The 20472-nt window shown below is 54.8% G+C and overlaps 8 protein-coding genes across 8 annotated transcripts; 5 read left to right on the plus strand and 3 right to left on the minus strand.

The window, feature by feature from the left end:
• The first annotated feature begins 162 nt into the window (after positions 1 to 162).
• P884DRAFT_124206 (uncharacterized protein) lies at positions 163 to 777 on the plus strand. The gene has a single exon (XM_069437168.1). The coding sequence runs from the start codon at positions 308 to 310 to the stop codon at positions 695 to 697; it is 390 nt and encodes a 129-aa protein (XP_069298404.1). The 5' UTR covers positions 163 to 307; the 3' UTR covers positions 698 to 777.
• Positions 778 to 857: 80 nt separating this feature from the next.
• P884DRAFT_197953 (uncharacterized protein) lies at positions 858 to 2042 on the minus strand (the record flags this gene model as incomplete). The annotated part of the gene is made up of 1 exon (XM_069438104.1): positions 858 to 2042. The coding sequence occupies one exon, from the start codon at positions 2040 to 2042 to the stop codon at positions 858 to 860; it is 1185 nt and encodes a 394-aa protein (XP_069298405.1).
• Positions 2043 to 2488: 446 nt separating this feature from the next.
• P884DRAFT_328942 (glucosidase II beta subunit-like protein-domain-containing protein) lies at positions 2489 to 4550 on the plus strand. Its single transcript, XM_069445616.1, has 3 exons — positions 2489 to 2682; positions 2834 to 3778; positions 3844 to 4550. The coding sequence occupies exons 1-3, from the start codon at positions 2589 to 2591 to the stop codon at positions 4488 to 4490; spliced, it is 1686 nt and encodes a 561-aa protein (XP_069298406.1). The 5' UTR covers positions 2489 to 2588; the 3' UTR covers positions 4491 to 4550.
• A 2-nt stretch (positions 4551 to 4552) lies between these two features.
• On the minus strand, positions 4553 to 5759 carry P884DRAFT_221710 (Rtf2 RING-finger-domain-containing protein). Its single transcript, XM_069439497.1, has one exon. The coding sequence runs from the start codon at positions 5593 to 5595 to the stop codon at positions 4735 to 4737; it is 861 nt and encodes a 286-aa protein (XP_069298407.1). The 5' UTR covers positions 5596 to 5759; the 3' UTR covers positions 4553 to 4734.
• A 233-nt stretch (positions 5760 to 5992) lies between these two features.
• Positions 5993 to 14725, plus strand: P884DRAFT_221714 (armadillo-type protein). Its single transcript, XM_069439498.1, has 7 exons — positions 5993 to 6533; positions 6618 to 6688; positions 6748 to 8076; positions 8246 to 9135; positions 9326 to 10567; positions 10630 to 13881; positions 13959 to 14725. The coding sequence occupies exons 1-7, from the start codon at positions 6469 to 6471 to the stop codon at positions 14427 to 14429; spliced, it is 7320 nt and encodes a 2439-aa protein (XP_069298408.1). The 5' UTR covers positions 5993 to 6468; the 3' UTR covers positions 14430 to 14725.
• A 398-nt stretch (positions 14726 to 15123) lies between these two features.
• On the plus strand, positions 15124 to 15972 carry P884DRAFT_197729 (uncharacterized protein; the record flags this gene model as incomplete). Its single annotated transcript, XM_069438088.1, has 1 exon — positions 15124 to 15972. The coding sequence occupies one exon, from the start codon at positions 15124 to 15126 to the stop codon at positions 15970 to 15972; it is 849 nt and encodes a 282-aa protein (XP_069298409.1).
• A 387-nt stretch (positions 15973 to 16359) lies between these two features.
• On the minus strand, positions 16360 to 16891 carry P884DRAFT_298883 (HotDog domain-containing protein; the record flags this gene model as incomplete). The annotated part of the gene is made up of 2 exons (XM_069444651.1): positions 16360 to 16756; positions 16818 to 16891. The coding sequence occupies 2 exons, from the start codon at positions 16889 to 16891 to the stop codon at positions 16360 to 16362; spliced, it is 471 nt and encodes a 156-aa protein (XP_069298410.1).
• A 305-nt stretch (positions 16892 to 17196) lies between these two features.
• P884DRAFT_124265 (pseudouridine synthase) lies at positions 17197 to 19146 on the plus strand. Its single transcript, XM_069437169.1, has 2 exons — positions 17197 to 18948; positions 19017 to 19146. Exon 1 carries the CDS (start codon positions 17334 to 17336, stop codon positions 18756 to 18758), a length of 1425 nt encoding a protein of 474 aa, XP_069298411.1. The 5' UTR covers positions 17197 to 17333; the 3' UTR covers positions 18759 to 18948; positions 19017 to 19146.
• Positions 19147 to 20472: the final 1326 nt, after the last annotated feature.

Consider the following 20472-nt stretch of genomic DNA (forward strand, 5'->3'; position numbering starts at 1 on the left):
AGGCGGCAAAAGGAATTTTATGTGCGTCGGAGGTTCACATAGAATCAGCACAAAAGACGGCCACTTCACCAAAGGCCACGGAAGAAGGCAGATTATTGAATCAAGAGAAAGATGTGACGGAGGCAGTGTTATTTTATTCTGCGGCTCTTCACCGGGTCAAGACCCGCGCGTGCTATGTCTTTTGTCGCCCCGGAAGCTTGGGTAAACAAACGACAGCCATGCCCGGTCTGCATAGCGATAACTATACACTGTGCGTCTTGCCACGATGCACGCTGCCAATAGGGGTGATCATCTCCGTTAGTAGGGAATGAAGCAGGAGACGAATGCGAGATTCTGCCGACGATCGCATGGAAAACGTTACTACTGTGATCAAGCAGCGTCCTTAACGATCGTCAAACTATTCCCGCCTTCTCGAGAATACCCTGGAGAGCAGGAGGCCGCTGCAGCGCTACCTCTAGAAGGCATTCCAGGCCGACGACTCTGGTTGCGGAGAAGAACAGCCCACGCAAAAGGCATGCAGCCCTCCTGGACCAAGCCCTTAACAGCCGGTGTCTGTGTGATCATCGCCGGGGTTTTGTATAGCGCCTCTCCGCGGAATGCTCTTGCTGATCAAATCGGCTCGGATTCGGCGATGACGCCGACGAAGACGAACTCTGCTCCCCTATACGTGCCAAAGTCGGTGCCGAAGGAAAGATGATAATTGGAGAGCCGCGTATTCCACGGAATTCTTCAACTGGGATGGATAGCACTGGACGAGAATCATGGCTTACGGATTCCCAGAGAGAATAGGTGTTGCTCAGGTTGGGGAGAATAGTCAGAAGGTAAGGACGGTTCAAGCGGCCAGCAAATGCTTACTTTTAACCTTTCTTTATCTCTACCTGAAATCGCAATGCCCAGTCAGTGAACTCGTCTTTCTGGCCATCCCAAGGCTTGGCTAGCAGCTCGGAGGCAGCAAACGCGTCGAAGAAACACTCGTCCATTAGGCGATCAATCTCGACGCGATCCAATTCGTAGAACGCCATTGCCAGGCTGCCGAATCTTTCGGGCACCCGTTTGAGCACAGCAATGACCTCGTCCAACCGGGCAGGGACATCAGAGTGTGAAGCTGGAGGTACGTATGGCAAAGGCTTGAGTCTGCGCTTCACCGCTGCCTGGTAAAGCAGGGTGGTCAGGCGCAGTCTTCTGAGACACGAATCCAGGCGCTCCCGTATCTTGTCCGGATCGTCTCGGGGGATGTGCCTCTGGGAGTTCATCAAGTCGTCCAAAATGTCCTGGGCATCTCGCGTCTCGGACAGCGAGCTGGACTCGAGTTGCGAGGTCACCTGAGAGATGCCGTCATTGACTTCCGCCTCTTGGCCATCGTCGCTCTCGTCGTCGTCTTCGGTTTCCTCCCCCCAGTCTCTCAACTCCTCCATCACATCCTTCAGAGTGTCGTTGAGCTGCTCGACCTTGTGTGTCAGGGCGCCGGCGAACCCGCGCTTCGCGAATGACATCACGTCGTCACAAGCAGACCACAGCACGCCAGTTGTGGCAATGCTGCCCCTACCCTCTGGCGCTCCGGCCGGAGCGTTCTTCTTTGCCGCCGGAAGGACCTTTCCATCCTGCGGGACTCGCGACAAGAGTTCTTTGAGCTCCCTGAGTACCCGGCCGGCTCGCCAAGCCAGGTCCTGCTGGATGGTATACGTATACCTAGCCGGCGTACACACTTCGACAGCTGCGGCAAGGCTAGGTACAGGTCCAGCAACAAGCTCTCGAACGACCTTCGTGATGGCCGTTGGGGTAAAAGGCTCGTTGATGATCAGGAGAGAGATCTTGGTGGCATGCGCCTTGATCAAAGCGGCAGAATCGTGTGCCAGAGAAAGTCCGTCAAGGGGGTTTCCTCCAGCAGCGGGTTGCTCAACCAGCCGCTGAATCTCGCTGGTGGTGTTGGCTTGCTTTTGCGTGGCAATCTTCGTAACCACGGCGTCGAGTTGGCCGACGAGAGTCAGCGCACTGCCGAGTACGGTCTTGAGCACATCGATGGAATCGCCTGAGGTCGACATTTTATGGCTATTGTGTAAAATTTATTGCACAAATCTCGGACCTCAGGGACGCGGTCTGTTTGGAGCGGAAAAACGGCGCGATCTGTAGCTGCAGTGCCCTAAACAATACAATGGCGGGGCGTTCAGTTTCTGTGTGTTGAGTCTTTACGCAGGTAGTGTAGTGGGGTTTGTACAGAGGTGGGGCCGGATTAGCCCCATCTCGGCCCTGCACCCCGGCTCACTCCCGTCTTGGCCAGACTTATCCGGTCAGCCAATACCAAGGACCAATGTCACGGAAAAGGTTCTACGGAGGTAGTTACTTGTAAGAGCTGTTGCGCAATACTGGAGGCCGGGTATCTTACATGGTATCACTCCACGTGACCAGCGCAACCCCCGGCCTCGCAGCTGCCGAAACCGTGTCGAGTTGGCAAGCTGTCCTGTGTAATCCGTAATCCGTACTCCGTACCCAAGAGCTCAATCGATGCCGCATCAACCTCTCGAACAGGCGCACATACCTTCCATGTTCGTTTTCATTTGACGCAGGAGGGCGCGTCAGCCGGAACAATCATGCGAAGGACAGGCGCTTTGGCGCTTTTGAGCGCTCTCGCTCACGGCAGTCTTGCGGCAGCGAATAGCTTACCCCGGGGCGTTGGACCTGAGTGTGCGTAGCTGTTCCTCCCCAAGCCACCCGACTACGGAGTACTCCCATATCCCAGAAGTACACAACCAGCTGCAAATCCGCACGCGAACCCGAGAGAATTGATTGAGGGAGCAACTTGCCTGAGGCTAATTGAGCTAACCTCTCTGAACAGTCGCCAGGTTTTATACGAACAAGTCTGCCTTCACGTGCATTAGCAACCCCTCCATCATACTCGAGCCGTCTCAGATCAATGACAACTCATGCGATTGCCCCGACGGCTCTGATGAGCCAGGAACTGCTGCTTGTTCCCACATTGACTCCCTGTCTCCCGAGCAACCCCTCCCGGGGTCGATAACAGGCACCACCAACACTACGAATGCCCTGCCCGGCTTCTGGTGCGCCAATGCAGGCCATATCGGTAACTACGTGCCTTTCATGTACGTTAATGACGGCGTGTGTGACTACGAGCTGTGCTGCGACGGCAGCGACGAGTTTGCACATGTTGGCGGGATCCAGTGCGAGAACCGCTGCGACGCCATCGGCAAGGAACACCGTCGCCTGGAGGAGGAACGCAGGCAGAGCAAGGAGAGGTCGGCAAAACAGAAACGGACCATGGCGAAAAAAGCCCGCGAACTGCGCCGCAGGGTGGAGGCCAGGGTTTCGACCCTGAAAGCGGAACTAGAGGGGCTTGAGATCAAGAAGGAGGAGCTACAGAAGAAGTACGAGGAAGTTGAACGCTCTGAGCGGAACAAAGTAGTTAAAGCTGGCGGCCAAGGCGGAAAACTCGGCGTCCTTGTCGGCCTCGCGAAGGCCCGTGTAGCCGAGCTCCGCGACGCGCTGGACAAGCTGCTAGACCAGCGTGATGACCTACAGGATAGGGTGGAACAACTCGAAGATATCCTCACCAAGCTCAAGGAGGAATATAACCCTAATTTCAACGATGAGGGCGTTAAGGCCGCCGTCAAGGCCTGGGAGGACTACGCAGCTGGTCAGGCCGGCGAGAAGCCAAGCGAGATCTCGGATACGGAAATCACGGAGTTGCTGAAGGAAGACGGCGAAACATCTGGCATCAACTGGGCCGAGTTCGAAAACTCCGAGGAAAGTGACGCGGATATTAGTATGTTATACTCTTCGAATCGCCCTGATCCCATCAGCTGCGATGGCTCGGCTAACAGGGTGCAGTCTACAACTGGGAAGCTTACCTCCCAGGGCCCGTTAACGATTTCGTCCGTCACAAGATCGAGTTATTGCGAGTTTGGGCCATTGAGAAGGGTATTCTGGCCGACAATCGCAGCGGCGCCAAAGAATCTCGTTTGATCACAGCTGCCAGGGAGGCGCTAAATGCCGTCAAGAACGACATCTCGTCTAAAAAGGCCAGCCTAGAAGAGCAGCAGCGTGACTTAGAGAAGGATTACGGCGTGGACGACATCTTCCGAGCTCTCAAGGGGAAGTGCGTCGATAGCGACGTCGGCGAGTACAACTATGAGCTTTGCTGGATGGAGCGTGCGACGCAGAAGAGCAAGAAGGGACATGGCAACACTAATATGGGCAACTTCGTGCGCATTGACAAAGAAATCGCAGATGAGGAGGAACGGCCCGATGGGAAGAGCCTGGGCAGGGGCGAGAGAATGGTGCTACGGTATGAGAACGGTCAGGGCTGCTGGAACGGCCCGCAGAGGAGAACCGACGTGTGGCTTGCATGTGCCGAGGTGGACGAGCTTTGGCGCGTTACAGAGTCGGAAAAATGCGTGTACAAGATGGAGGTGGGCACCCCCGCCGCTTGCGAAGATGTGCAAGAGCCGAGGGTGAGGACCAAGGATGAGCTTTAGTACATACATGAAAAGTACATTGTGCCGCGTTACAGCTGGCGTGGGCTCATTAAATAGCGCTTCATTAATTACTAGAGGCAGTTTTGGAAGAAACCTGACTTTCAAGCGAGACGCTATCCCCCACTTTGGCCATGGAGAGCGAAATAGAAGAAAAGAAAAAGAAGAACGGACAAGACCGCGTGGATGAACCAGGAAAGGCGCACTCAAAAGGAGCAGGCTGCCAGAGAAGGCCAATCCTCGACACTCATTTCATCTCCGCAGCCAGTTTACGTCGTTTGTTTCGCTCCTCCTGCTCTGCCAAAACCTTCGCGGTGAGCGACGCTGTCATCGCATTGTTGATGCCACTCACTCGGCTGCTAGTGCCAAGTTTCGAGGCTGACGCGGCCGTCGACCCGTTTTCTTGAGACTCTTTCCGCCTTTCTGTCTCGTTCTCTGGACCCCCGTTTAGGCCTTCTGCCTTGCGCTTCTTCTTCCCATTGCTCTTATCCTTCTTCAAGCTGTGTGTGAGCCCTGCGGCTTTGAGATTGCTTATCCGACTCGCGAGGAACTCAAGATCCGCCTTCTCAGTCGGTAATATCGGGATGATGTCTCCAGCCTGGAACTTCTCGCTACATTCCGGGCAGAGGTCTTCTTGGATTTGCTTGATGGCCACCTCAGCGAATACATGTCCGCACGGGACCAGGTACACAGCCCTTGTCGAAGGCCCCAGTTCTTTGAGCGATACTGGACAAGCCCAAACCTCTCGATCTTTTGCTCCAGGCGACGCATATCGCTTGAACTTGAGCTTGACCACGTCACGCAGTGATTTGATGCCCGTCGACGCAAACGTCACTTCCGACGACTCACCATCCACGCGCGTTGGTGTGTTGTTGTCTTCGCCGCTTGGCATCAGTCCCTTGAGGATCGACTCGTAATTGTAGAGGCGCCCGCGCCAATCAGACACCACATTTTCCATATCGAGGGGCTCCGATGTCAGAGGGTCGTGCGCCCAGGCATGACTGAGATTTTCAAGGGCAGTCGCCTTGAGTTCGCTTACTGTTGGTGTCCGAGCTGCTGATTTAACAAGTTCGCGGCGTGTCGGAATGGAACCACCGTCGTTGCCCATGGTGGCGAGTAAGGTGCTGACGAGTCTTTCTGAGATCAAGGCTTGTCCCACAGTAGCTTCTGAACACGAACTCTGGGGTCGGTGAAGAGTGATCCAGCTTAATGCCCAGTGTTGGAGGTGCGAGCCTCAGCGATGATAGAGGATTGAAAGCAGTGGTATGCCGTGGAGGAGATGGCGACGCTCCAGGGTGCTTTCGCTCTCAAGAAGCCTTGCTGCAGGGAATCAGAATCGCACTGTGGACGCGATAACTATGCTTGGTTGAGGTCCTCGAATGGAAGGCACCTAACCCTTGCCTGGATTGGACGGCCTGAGTGAGGCACGTGCATGCCCCACGTCGGTGCACGAATCCCCTTGGGTAACAGACCTCCAGCAAGCTCAACACGCCGCAACCCGATGTACTAGGTAGGCAGGCTCGGTGTCTTTTGCAGGTACCTGTTGGTGCTCCAACTCGCACCGCAACCTTCCTCCCACCAGCCGAACAAGCCCGGCGACACGACTGGCGGTTACCTGCATCGCCGTCCACTTCCCCTAACGATTTTCGCGGGCGCTCTGCTTCTTCCACGCCCTTCTGCGCTCCGGCTTGCTGCGTCCGTCGACAACTACATGCGAGGGCGAACAGCCGCAACTACGCAGCTATTAACGTTTAATCGAGAACAAGGCAATAAGCCTCGACGAGGCCGAGTTCCGCAATTCATTTGAACCTGTGGTTGTTCGCCTTGAGCATTCCAGCTTCACCCTAGCCCAGCTCGTGGCACGGAATACAGAAGCCGACTATGGGTCAGCGACAACCGGCATAGCGCTTCAACGCTTGCATGCTTGACAAAACCACCAGGGGCTTCGAAGGGATCGAAAGAGACACCGGGATTTGATAAGATGTCGATCATCAAAGATCAAGCGGCCACTGCGCTGGACCAATACATCAAAGAAGTCAGGAATCGGTGTGTTGCCCTGCTCCCGCCAACGCTCTCGCTGAAGAAACCCAATCTCGAACATTGCTTGCTAACGCGTGCCGTATGTGATAGGAACCATGCGGAGGATCAGCGCAAGCGCGCCGCGCGCCAGGTGCGGGACCTGGTCAACATCGCCAAACAAGGTGAGCGGCGGATACCCTGATTTCCGGTGACTTGTGCCCCGTTTTCTAACCCGTGGCAGAGATGGGAACCGAACAGTTCCAGCGGTTCTTTGACACCGTCAACCAGAGGACCATGGCGCTGATCCAAAGCACCGACACGTACGACAAGATGGGCGGAGTCTACATCCTGGATGCCTTGGTAGACTTCGAGGGCATAGAGCCCGCGCTGAAATACAGCCGCTTCCAGCAGTACATCGGAACAATCTTGCGCGGGAAGGATCTCAACCCTATGCAGCCTGCCGCCGTGGTTCTTGGCAAAATGTGCAAGCCAGGCGGCTCTCTGATCTCCGAGCTTGTTGACGCGGAGATGCACACTGCGCTCGAGTGGCTGCAGTCGGACCGCGTGGAGGAGAGACGATACAGCGCAGTCCTCGTCCTCCGCGAGCTGGCGAGGAACGCGCCCACATTGATGTATCCCTACGTCGGTTTCGTTTTCGATCAAATCTGGATCGGCCTACGAGATCCTCGCCATCTGATCCGGGCCACTTCGAGCGAAACCGTCAGTGCCTGCTTCAAAATCATCCGGGAGCGTGACCAGGAGATGAAGCAAGAATGGATGGACAAGATGTTCAACGAAGCGGTCAAGGGCCTCAAAGTGAACACGGTTGAATACATCCACGCCTCACTCCTTGTTCTCAAGGAGCTTCTCGAACAGGGCGGCATGTACATGCAGAGCCACTATCAAGAAGCCTGCGAGATCGTCTTCCGTCACAAAGACGCGCGCGACCCGGCCATCCGCAAAACAATCGTCTTCCTCATTCCCGATTTAGCCAACTATGCTCCAACCGAGTTTGGAGCCACTTACCTGCACAAGTTCATGGTCTACCTATCGGGTATGCTCAAAAAGGAGAAGGAACGGAACGATGCGTTTCTCGCCATTGGGAACATTGCAAACTCCGTCAAGAGCGCCATCGCGCCGTACCTAGACGGTGTCCTCATTTATGTCCGCGAAGGCCTCAGTGTGCAGTCCCGCAAGCGAGGTTCTGTCGATCCAGTCTTTGACTGCATCAGCCGGCTCGCGGTGGCGGTGGGCCAAACGCTGAGCAAATACATGGAGGCGCTGCTGGATCCCATCTTCGCCTGCGAGCTGACGCCGAAGCTGACCCAGGCCTTGGTTGACATGGCTTTCTACATCCCGCCTGTCAAGGGCACCATACAAGAGCGTCTGCTCAACATGCTGAGCAAAGTTCTGTGCGGCGAGCCGTTCCGGCCACTTGGAGCACCTCATCTGAACCCGCCCTCTTCCATTCCACCCATACCTAAAGATCCTAAAGATCCATCTGTGCATGAGCGCGGCAAAGCCGAGGTGAAGCTTGCCTTGAACACGCTCGGCAGTTTTGACTTTTCAGGTGAGTAGTTCGCGAAACCAACACCATTTTTGCCCCCCTCGATGGCGCCTAGCGCCTACTTGCGGAATCCTCATGTCTGCGAGAGAACCGTCTCTTCAATGTCGCCGGCTGGTCTCTATAGATGCACGAATGACTCACTCCAAGGAACCCGTACTAACATCGCGTGAAGGCCACGTCCTGAACGAGTTCGTCCGCGATGTTGCCATCAAATACGTGGAGGATGACGACCCCGAAATCCGCGAGGCTGCTGCCCTCACTTGCTGTCAGCTCTATGTCCGCGACCCAATCGTCAATCAAACAAGCTATCACGCTCTGCAAGTCGTCGCCGATGTCGTTGAGAAACTGTTGACCGTGGGTGTCTCGGACCCTGAACCCAAGATTCGCCGAACCGTGCTCGCCGCCCTCGATGAGCGATTTGACCAGCACCTCGCCAAGGCCGAGAATATTCGAACGCTGTTCTTCGCCCTGCACGATGAACAGTTTGCGGTGAGGGAAGTCGCCGTGTCAATCATTGGTCGACTAGCTCGTCATAATCCCGCATACGTCATCCCCCAGTTGCGGAAGACCATCATCCAGATGTTGACAGAGCTCGAATACACGGACGTGGCGAGGAGTAAGGAGGAGAGCTCAAAGCTGCTAAGCCTCCTGACTCAGCATGCCCAAGACCTGGTCAAGCCATACGTCAGCTCCATCACTGAAGTCCTCTTGCCGAAGGCCTCTGACCCCACGCCGTCTGTCGCGGCAACCGTCCTGCAGGCCATTGGCGAACTTTGCACGGTTGGCGGTGCTGAGATGCTTGCTAAGAAGGATACGCTCATGCCGATTATCATTGACGCATTGCAGGATCAGAGCGCACCCATCAAACGAGAAGCAGCCCTCCATACCCTCGGTCAGTTGGCTAGCAATGCTGGCTATGTTATCAAGCCTTACCTCGAATACCCACAGTTGCTCGAGATTTTGCAATCAATCATTCGAGGCGAACCTCAGCATGGTCCCCTGCGACAGGAGACGATCAAGCTCATGGGTATCCTTGGCGCGCTGGATCCTTACAAACACCAGGTATGTCTCATTAGTCCTTCATTAGCCCACCATCACACCCATATCTCTGTTGTCGTGTGCCAGTCCCAGCCAAGCAGATTCGGACGACGAGGATGACGAGACTGGGCACGGCAGCTTCTTGCCCCTTTCTTCCCTGAAGTCTCAAGGACGCAAATATGCATTCATGGGCAGAGCTAAAACCAGAAAACAGCAGGTTGAAGAGCGAACACCGCAAACCCAACATCGCCCCGAGGCTACCCAATTAACCGATGTCTCTCTCATGATGAGCGGACTTACTCCGTCCCAAGAGGACTACTACCCCACGGTCGTCATCAATGCCCTGCTTCAAGTCCTGAAGGACCAATCCTTGGTGCAATGGCATGGAAATGTGGTGGATGCAATCATGAGCATCTTTATCACGCTCGGACTCAAATGTGTTCAGTTTCTCGACCGGGTAGTTCCCGCTTTCATCGCTGTCATCAGGGCCTCGAGCCCAGCGAGACTCGACTACTACTTCAACCATCTGAGCAGACTCGTTGGTATTGTGCGTCAACATATCCGCGTCTACCTCCCGGACATCATTGAGGTGCTGCAGGAGTTTTGGAACACAACGTCCTCACTGCAGACCACCATCATCTCACTGATTGAGTCGATCGCCCGTTCCTTGGAGGGCGAGTTCAAAATCTATCTGGCGAGTCTGCTTCCGTTGATGCTCGGGGTTTTAGAGAGGGACACGAGCACCAAACGCCAGCCAACCGAGAAAATATTCCATGCATTTCTGGTGTTTGGGTCTAGCGCGGAGGAATACATGCATCTCATCATTCCCATTCTTGTGCGCCTATTCGACAATCCAGCGCAGCCCATGTTCCTGCGAAAATCGTCGATCGAGACGATCGGAAAGCTTTCGAGCATGGTCAACCTCAATGACTATGCATCCAAGATTATCCACCCCTTGACCAGGGTTCTAGCCAGCCAAGAACCTAGCCTTCGCGTCGCTGCACTAGACACGCTCTGTGCTCTCATGTTACAGTTGGGTCGCGACTACCTTCATTTTGAGCACACGGTTGAAAAGACCATCACCATGTACGGCATACAACACTCCAACTACGACAAGGCCGTGGAAAAGCTCAAGAAGGGCGAGGCTCTCCCTCAAAACCTAGCTCCCCGGTTTGAGGACACATCTCTGGAACAGTTCACGTCCGAAAACAACCCGCCAAAAAAGCTCGACTTGAATCCAGTTCACCTGAAGCAGGCATGGGAGACAAAAGGAAAGGCTACCAAGGACGACTGGCACGAGTGGTTCCGCAAGTTTAGTACGACCTTACTTTCAGAGTCGCCGAACCACTCGCTCCGAGCCTGCGCCAGCCTGGCAAGCAACTACCAGCCTCTTGCTAGGGAGCTCTTCAATTCTGCCTTCGTCTCCTGCTGGAGTGAGCTCTACGATTCGTATCAGGTATGATGAGTTTTGATGCAGTGGGATGGATGGTTAAACGCCGTTTAGCTAATTGTGCATAGGAGGAGCTCATTACCAACATCGAAAACACGATCAAATCCGAAAACGTGCCGCCCGATCTCCTAGGCCAGCTTCTCAATCTCGCAGAGTTCATGGAGCATGACGATAAGGCACTACCAATCGATATCCGTATCTTGGGACGCGAAGCGGCTAGGTGTCACGCTTACGCCAAGGCACTCCACTATAAGGAGCTCGAGTTCCTGCAGGACCATAACAGTCACGCGGTCGAGGCGCTCATCGTTATCAACAACCAACTGCAGCAGTCTGACGCCGCCATCGGTATCCTGCGCAAAGTCAAGGCGTACAAGGACGGTATCCAGCTGCGAGAGAGTTGGTTCGAGAAGCTAGAGCGGTGGGATGAGGCGCTCAATTTCTACTGTCAGAGGGAGCGGGAACTCCCTGAAGACCAGCCAACACCCGTCGATATCGTCATGGGCAAGATGCGCTGCTATCACGCGTTGGGAGAGTGGGACTCGCTCGCCTCCTTGGCTGGCAAGACTTGGGCGAACTCTGGCCCGGAGATTCAGCGAAGGATTGCGCCCTTGGCAACTACGGCTGCATGGGGTCTTGGGAAGTGGGATTCCATGGACACCTACCTGCAGTCGATGAAACGTTACTCGCCCGATCGCGCATTCTTCGGGGCTATTCTTGCCCTGCACCGGAACCAATTCCGGGAGGCGCTAGCCTGCATCGAGCAGGCTCGTGAGGGCTTGGATACGGAGCTTAGCGCTCTTGTAAGTGAGTCTTACAACCGCGCTTACCAGGTCGTCGTGAGAGTCCAGATGCTTGCCGAGTTGGAGGAGCTTATAGTCTACAAACAATGTGGCCCTGAGAAGCGTGCCACATTGCGAGCCACTTGGGAGACTCGGCTCAGGGGCTGTCAGCGCAACGTCGAGGTCTGGCAGCGAACGCTCCGGCTGCGCTCTCTGGTGCTCACGCCGCAGGAGAACATGCACATGTGGACCAAGTTTGCCAACTTGTGCCGCAAGTCCGGGCGTATGGGCCTAGCCGAGAAGTCCCTGAAGCAGCTCATTGACACTGATGCTCCGCTGGAATCGGTCATCCCTTACTGGGCTGACCAGTCACCCAACCCAGGTGTTGAGCGCATCGCACCCCCAATTGTGTACGCAGTGCTCAAGTATCAGTGGGAGGTTGGCCAGCAGCCAGGTGTTCGAAATACGGACCGCAGCATCGCGGAACGTACCCTCTACTGCCTTCACAGGTTCACCGAGGATATGGCCCGCCGAGTGGAGAGCGCAAGACTGCAGTTGAATGCCTCTACGCAAGCTGTCAACGGCATGGGCGACGGCCTGAACCACGCCAGATACACCGACTATGACGAGGCAGGGGTCCTTGGCCCGGATGCACAACACCAATTGCTTGAACAGACGGTGCTGCTCGCAAAATGCTACCTCCGACAGGGTGATTGGATGATCACGCTGAACAAGAACGACTGGCAACACACACGGCGCCAAGACGTCCTCGACTGTTATTCCAAGGCAACGCACTATCATCCCCGGTGGTACAAGGCCTGGCATGCTTGGGCTCTGGCCAACTTCGAGGTTGTCCAAGCTCTGACCTCCAAAAAGGAGTTGGAAGGAAGGTCCGAACATAGCATCATTGTTCACCATGTGGTGCCAGCTGTGCATGGCTTCTTCGAATCCATCGCACTCTCCTCCGGAAGCTCCTTGCAAGACACCCTCCGCCTGCTAACTCTCTGGCTCACCTATGGTGGCTACCAAGAAGTCATCACCGCCGTCACCGACGGGTTCGCGCACGTCAGCATCGACACCTGGCTTGAGGTTATACCACAACTCATTGCCCGCATTAACCAACCAAACAGACGGGTCCAGGCGTCTATCCACGCTCTCCTGTCCGACGTTGGACGCGCGCACCCTCAGGCGCTGGTCTACCCACTTACTGTTGCGATGAAGTCGCGGCAGAGTACGCGGAGGTCTAAGACGGCCAGCGCGATCATGGAGAGCATGCGTCAGCATAGTTCCAAGCTTGTGGAACAGGCCGATCTTGTGAGCCGCGAGCTTATCAGGGTCGCGGTTTTGTGGCACGAGCTCTGGCACGAGGGGCTTGAGGAGGCCTCCCGGCTGTACTTTGGCGACCACAATATCCAGGGCATGTTCGACGTACTTGAGCCACTCCACGACCTGCTCGAGAAAGGACCGGTGACGCTGCGGGAAATCTCATTCACCCAGACATTTGGTCGCGACCTAAGCGAGGCACGTGAATGGTGCCGTCAGTATCGCCATTCCCAAGACGTGAATGACATCAGTCAAGCGTGGGATCTCTACTATCAAGTCTTCCGGCGTATTAGCCGGCAGCTACCCCAGATGACAAGCCTTGAACTAACATACTGTTCCCCTGACCTGCTTCAGGCTCGTGACCTCGAGCTTGCAGTACCTGGAACATACCGTAGCGGACAAGAGATTGTGCGGATCAAGGCCTTTGATGGAACCCTCAGCGTCATCAGCTCAAAACAGCGTCCGCGGAAAGTCGTCATTCTCGGGAGCGACGGCAAAACATACACATTCCTGCTCAAGGGACACGAAGACAGCCGGCAGGATGAGCGTGTCATGCAGCTCTTCGGCCTGTGCAACACTCTCTTGGCCAACGATTCAGAGTGCTACAAGCGGCACCTCAGTATTCAGCGCTACCCAGCGATTCCTTTGTCGCAAAACTCGGGCCTCTTTGGCTGGGTTCCCAACAGTGACACCGTTCACCAACTCATCCGGGAGTACCGTGAATCGAGAAAGATCCTCCTCAACATTGAGCACCGAATCATGCTTCAGATGGCACCAGACTACGATAACCTGACGCTGATGCAGAAGGTCGAGGTGTTTGGATATGCGCTGGACAACACGACGGGTCAAGACCTATACCGGGTTCTCTGGCTTAAAAGCAAGAGCTCCGAGGCCTGGCTGGACCGGAGAACAAACTATACACGCTCCTTGGGCGTCATGTCCATGGTTGGGTATATTCTGGGTCTGGGAGACAGGCACCCTAGTAATCTGATGCTGGACCGGATCACAGGCAAGATCATCCACATCGACTTTGGCGATTGCTTCGAAGTGGCCATGAAGCGGGAGAAGTACCCGGAGAGGGTGCCCTTCAGACTCACTCGCATGCTTACCTATGCCATGGAGGTTAGCAACATCGAGGGCAGTTTCCGCATTACATGCGAGCATGTGATGAGAGTCCTGCGGGATAACAAGGAGAGTGTCATGGCCGTCCTGGAAGCTGTAAGTGCCACTTAGTCTCCCAACTATAATGTTGCGGGTAAAAGCAACAGTGGCTAATTGTGTGTCTTCTCATCTAGTTCATCCATGATCCACTCCTCACATGGCGCCTTACGAATCCTGCCAGTCCGGCTGGACCTCACTTCAACTCAGAACGAGAACAAGCGATTGCTGGTCCACAGGCAGGGCGCGCGCGTCGGCCGTCGATTCTCGACGGTCCCGTGGCTCCTACAGAGTTCCTTGCTGCCCAGGGCGCCGCGGCGGATGGCATGATGGCCCCACCACCAGGGGCCCGGGGCAGAGCAAGGACTAACTCCTCTGCTGTGGCACCGGGCAGTCTGGCAAATGGCAATGGGGCCAACGACATGGCTGAAGTGCAGAATGCACGAGCAGTTGAGGTGCTCGACAGAGTCACCCAGAAGCTCACCGGCCGTGACTTCAAACCACATGAGGAGCTCACCGTCAATGAGCAGGTCAACAAGCTTATCATTGAGGCCACCAAGCTGGAGAACCTCTGCCAACATTACATTGGATGGTGTAGTTTCTGGTGAGGCTGGCAACTTGTGGCTTCGGATTTCCCTATTGTAGTATAATGTTGCTCTTAGCACGCAGTGCTACGGTTTTTATGGGTTTATTTGCTTTGCAGGTTGGTCGGCAATTCTCGTTGCTTTGCCCTTGGTATTGCTTGGTGAAGGTGGATGAAGGCAATGGAGTTGGCATGCGTGTCAGTGTTATAGTCGGTTTTTAAATTATATTTTCCTTTCGATTTAGATAGAGGGTATCCCGATTCATGTGTGTTCCCGGTAGACACAGGAGTTGAACTGCCGGCAAGATTACGTACGGCAACATATTATTTATTTATCTCTTGTTTCCCCGCCCGTGGTGTACACTGCTGTCATACATCCGTCGTGCTTTGTGGTGATGCCGTGTTACACATTATACCTTGGTCAGATGCCTAGCGTAACGGTTCAAGGTCGTATCGGTGATACGTCGAGACAAGATGCTTTGAACCCTAGATTTTGCCAGATTCCGGCCTCTCCGGATATTATTTCCCCGCTGGCCATGCTCCGGCACTTGTTGACAACATGTTTAGCAGGGAATAAGCCTAGTTTTAAAAATGTAGGCACGCACCTTAGACATGTCTAGCGAACACATCTCCTGTTCTCAACAGGCACTCTCGTTGAAGCGCTACGGCGTCACTGTTCTGAAGTGTACCTGACTGCTGACCAGCCGGAACGTATAAGGATGATACTCTTTACCGCTACTACACTGGCTTCCATTGTGCCTAGACTGGTGCAAGTTGCCATCGGACACCCCCTGGATCCTCGAGCTCCTGGATGCGACCGCTCAGTACTGGCTGAGGCGGCTAACGCCTATATAGCCACCCAGACGGCAGGCAACATTAGTTTGCTCCAGGGGGTTGTTGCTGATGGCTGGGAATACGTAGAAAACAACAAGAGAAGGAACGCATCGGAGGGTGTGCTAGAGAAGGCGCTTACAATCAACCACCGCCGTACCAACTTCGACCTGGTTGCATGCGCAACTTATACCGAAGTCATTGTCACTGACCCGGCCAACCCCTATGTCATCGGGACCCAGATTCACCACGACGCCGATGGCCACGTTAAACTGATCGACACCATCGCCTCGACGAACAACTCGTGGCTGTTTGACGCCAAAAACACCCTGGAATACGTCCTGCAGGACAACTGGGACCCGATCCCGGAGGACAAGCGCGACAGCCGCGAGTTCATCAAGGCTGCTGGGGATGCATACCTCGACATGTGGAGCAACGAGACGGCTGATGACGCTGTTCCCTGGGGAACGCCTTGCAACCGCTTGGAAGGTCCCGTGTACACGGGCAGGGGGAGGCCTGACGACTCTTGCACGACAGGCATTCCGTCGAATCACAGCCAAGCCCCAAATACACACCGCCGCTATGTCATTGACGAGGCCATGGGTTCAGTTAGCATCTTTTGTCTCTGGGAACACATGATGACGGCCGCTGACAGCCACGAATTCCGCCTAGAGGGTGGTAAACTGCGATATGTACATACAATGACGGAATGTGGAGGGCAGCGATGTACCCTGTAGTTAAAAGGCGCTCACATTAAAAGGGCAAGTGGGAATAATGAACACCCAAAGCCATTTCCAGGAGGACTCCGAGGTTGCCGAGAGGATGTCACTAAAGAGCAAATGCTAGGGCTAAATAACCTAGGCTAGATATCTATTATAATAATTCACAAGCTAAGGCTTTATAATAATATAGAAAATAGTTAGTCTTTAAACTATTCTATTAATTAAGTTTAGAGTTATATAGCGCTTTATCCCTCCTAAACTATGTCTTTAATGTCTCCTCTAAGAACAAGTCAATAGTTATTAGCTTAGCTTTGCTTGGCATGAACTGCCTATGACAAGTTCGGTAGGTTCGCCCCAGCTCGTCCTGCTCCCACGGATATCGATCACGGGACTGGCATGAGCTTAAAGCTTGCTCTGCCGGTCTGAAACCAGGATTCGTTCAAGACCTTGTCTCATCTTAGGGTCCATGCCCTTGGGGTTAGGCCTCGCGGTGTCACGATCAACAAACACCTGTACAAACTCCCCAACTGACTTGACAGCTTCTTTACCATGCTCGAATAGGGCGATCTCGTAAGTGACGCTCGAGTTTCCGATTCGGTTGACGCGCAACGCAAGCTCTGCACGTGCGGGGAAGGAGATGGATGAGAAGTAGTCGTTATGGGAGTGGACAACCACGGCATATTGCGGAGAAGACTGCGGATCGAGCCCGCAGTGTTCTACGAGATAGGTGTTGATGACCGAGTCGTACAGGACGTTATAGATGGAATTATTCATGTGGTGGTACATGTCATTGTCGGTCCTGGTCTGATGATCAGCTTTGGAAAAAGTTGGGTGGTTGTGGGCACGGGAAGGCGAAATACCATCGCGTCCGGTACTCGAGAATGTAGGGGTAATCGGCCCTGGTCCGCCGCTTGAGCTGGCTGAGGTTTGCCATGGCTGGTATCGATCAGGGGTGCTCGGGAAATAGTTAAGATGTCGTGGCTCCTCAGAGGGGGAAATGGGACGGTACACTGGTCTCTAGTAGGCAAGGGTGGCGAGCACTTGACGAACTGTCCCTTGGCACTGAAATATCCGAATGCACCGAGTAGTTATACAAGTTAGCGAACACTTCTTGGTCGGCAAACCGAGGCCCGGCTTGCATCGGTCGGGTGCCGAGCAACCGGAGCCGAAGGCGGGGTACATTGCTACTTTGAGATACTGCCTTCTTTGACCGCCCTTTTTTTCCCATCCCAACCACAACAGCACCGGAGCGCCTATTTGTCAACGTCGAATCTCTCGGGCGAGTACGTCAGCAAGGACGCGAACCAACATCGAAACGTCTTACGACACTGGCTGCACCCAGGCCACTATTGGCTCTTGCGGCGACTTGCCGGGAGATGGCGATCTCCGTAAGCCGCGTTGCCGCCTCGGGCGCGTCGCAAGGGCAACAACAACGCGAAGGCTCCGCCCAGCCCGACTCTACCCCTGAGCCCGTTATGCATCTCCCTGCGCCTTCCGTACTTTGGCCGCGGCCTTATTATTTCAAAGACGGGCTGCGCCGCGTCTCCCCTTACTTCTACACATACAACACATGGTGCAAAGAGCGATGGCGGGGCCGGGAGCTGGTTGAAGTGTTCCAGAGCGAGTTCCGTGATCGGCCTATCGAGTACTACCGCGCAGCCATGGAGTCCGGACAAGTTGCTGTCAATGGCAAAACCGTGGGCCCTCATCACATTTTGAAAAACGGCGATCTCATTTCACACACCACGCACCGCCATGAGCCACCAGTCACGGCCGATCCGATCGGTATCATTCACGAGGACGATGACATGGTTGTGATAAACAAGCCCTCCGGCGTGCCTGTTCACCCGGCCGGACGCTACAACTACAACTCAGTCGTTGAGATTATGAAGGCGGAAAGAGGCCCCGGCTTCGAACCACGGCCTTGCAACAGACTCGACAGGCTCACGAGCGGCATCATGTTTATCGCAAAACACGCCAAGGCCGCCGAAAAACTGGGCGCTCAGATATTCAAACGGAGCGTTCGCAAAGAATACGTTGCTCGCGTCATCGGCAAGTTTCCTGACGGAGAAGTCGTGTGCGACCAACCCATCCTTCAGATCTCGCCCAAGCTCGGGCTGAACAGGGTTCGAGCCAATGGAAAGGCGGCCCGGACCGTCTTCAAGCGGCTAGCCTATTATCCTCCATGCTCGGCGAACAATGGGTCTCGGCAGCGCAATGATGCGACGGAGAACCAGGCAGCTGGGGTTTCTCAGTCGACCACTCAACCAGCCGGGGGCCGCAAAATAGACGAGGGATATTCGATTGTACGCTGCTTGCCTGTGACAGGAAGAACTCATCAAATTCGAGTGCACCTGCAGTTTTTGGGGCACCCGATTCAAAACGACCCCATATATGCCAACCAGAAGGTCTGGGGTTTCGATCTGGGTTATAATGATGCCGAAGGAACGCTTAACAGTGACGAAGACATTATCAGTCGCCTCTCCCGCATGGGCAAGGATCAGGTGGCGGATGCGGTCGCTTATTACGACGAGATGGTGGACGATTACTACAGAAAGAAGGCCGAGAAGATGTCGGGCGAGGTTTGTGAAGTGTGTAGCACCCCGCTTTATACCGACCCAGGAGATCAAGAGTTATCCCTATGGCTTCACAGCCTCCGGTACGAGGATGCCGAGGGAGCTTGGAGCTACGTTAGCCCCCTGCCCGCTTGGGCCCTACCGCCAGAAGGCGTCAGCGGGCCAACGCAAGTCGGTGGCATTGAGGACCTGGTGGGCGCAGCCGGTCCCGATATTGACGAGTAAAATCGGCGCCTTGTCTACAGTGGAAACAGGCGTCTCGTTGCCGACGATGCTACTTACGACTACCCCCCTTTCGGCATGGCCAGGGCGATAGACGGAGCTGATAACTGTCACCGTCATGGCATAGCAAGATATACTTTAGCCCAATACCTCATGGCGCTCAACCGGTCATATCGTCGGATCACGATATACGGTATGTCCCTCTCTGCGCTGCTTTACGACTGGGTGAGAGTGCTCCTGAATGCTGAACCATCTCTTCAGGACAACCACTCGAGTTCATCCTTCACTGAGATCGTTAATTTTCGTCTTGGTGCTCGAGCAGCGGCGCAGCCACAGCAATCACTGCTCTCCTCCGACAAACCCGACTGGTCTTGCCGGAGCTACCAAGTTCTGCTTGCTGTCTGCCGAAGATCAGGCTCTCAGTTGTGAACTCAACACTCCGTCGAGCGACAAGCCCTCGGAGTGTATGGCTTGTTCTCGTACGTCTCGCTCCAGCGCGGTGAGTCCTATCCCGCGGAACGAGGCAACGAGTCTTGTGGGGCACAAGCGCCTCCCTTTAGAATACAAGTTTTCCCGCAATCTCGCTCCCGTTGCTGCTGTGTTGCTACCAGGGAACCACCACTGAGGGTGCGATCATTCGGCAATCTGAGGGACCAGGAAGAGTGTTAAGCCGAGTTTGGCAGATATTGTTGCAAAGCGGCGCCACTAACATGACATTCCTTGGTGAGCTCAATGGCTTCAATTCGGGGCCCGGTCAAGGGATTTCCATCTTTTGTCGCTGGAGACTTGTTTGGACATCCATATCAGGTCAAGGAGAGGCACGACAACATCTCACCGCACTACAGGGGCATCAGCCGACCATTCCGGGAGTACCCAGGTGATTGACAACTTTGTCCTCTGTTCTGCCTGGTTATCACCCAGCAATCGTTGTTTCTCCCTGGCGGCTCACTCTGCAACGTTGGGAGCGCCAAGAACTGGGCGGACATAGCTTCGCCTGCCAGCGTTGCCCTCTGTGGGCCAGTCCCAGCATGCTCTACACGATCTCCGCCAATCGTCGGTGTCGTCATTAAGCATGGCAGCAGGACAACATGTCGTCAGCTCCCTCTCTGATAACCAAAGCAAACAACTCGACCAGAGCTTTTTTTCCGGCGAGCCTGTCCCTCCCTCTTGACAAATTTGTGCAGTCAATGCTCAACAGCCCCAGACGACGGATCGGGGATGTTTCATCTTGCCATTGTTACCCGCTGAAGGCAAACCCTCGGTGTGAAGTAGCAACGCATAACCCTAGCAAACCCCGAAAATCTAGAATTCGGCCTCCCCTGTTGCAGTGTGGCCGGGAAGTAATCGAAGCGATGGATTTTGGCATAGCGCAACTTTCACAGTAGGCGAGACCACTTCCTGATCGAGATACGCGAATTCTTCTTTCCCGATGAACGGCGCTCAAGGGAGATTGTACAGTACGTACACACATGCTCGGCGGGGTATGGCTCTGGAAACCCTCCAGGTGCTGCTGCTGCAGTGGTCGGCGATATGGGATCTACGGCCAGGATTGCGGTTCTTCAGTGGAGAAGGGTGCCACACAGTGCCTGCGCCGACGAAGGATGTCGTCACCAGCCTACTTATACCCACCGCCAGACTTTACTTTACGGTTGGAGGCGGTGATCGGACCCGGGTGAGACGAAACGGGGACAGAGGGTAGCGTTGGTGTGGTAAGTAG

Source organism: Thermothelomyces heterothallicus, assembly GCF_042370625.1.
Source record: "Thermothelomyces heterothallicus CBS 202.75 unplaced genomic scaffold P884_scaffold_8, whole genome shotgun sequence".
Lineage (NCBI taxonomy): Eukaryota > Fungi > Ascomycota > Sordariomycetes > Sordariales > Chaetomiaceae > Thermothelomyces > Thermothelomyces heterothallicus.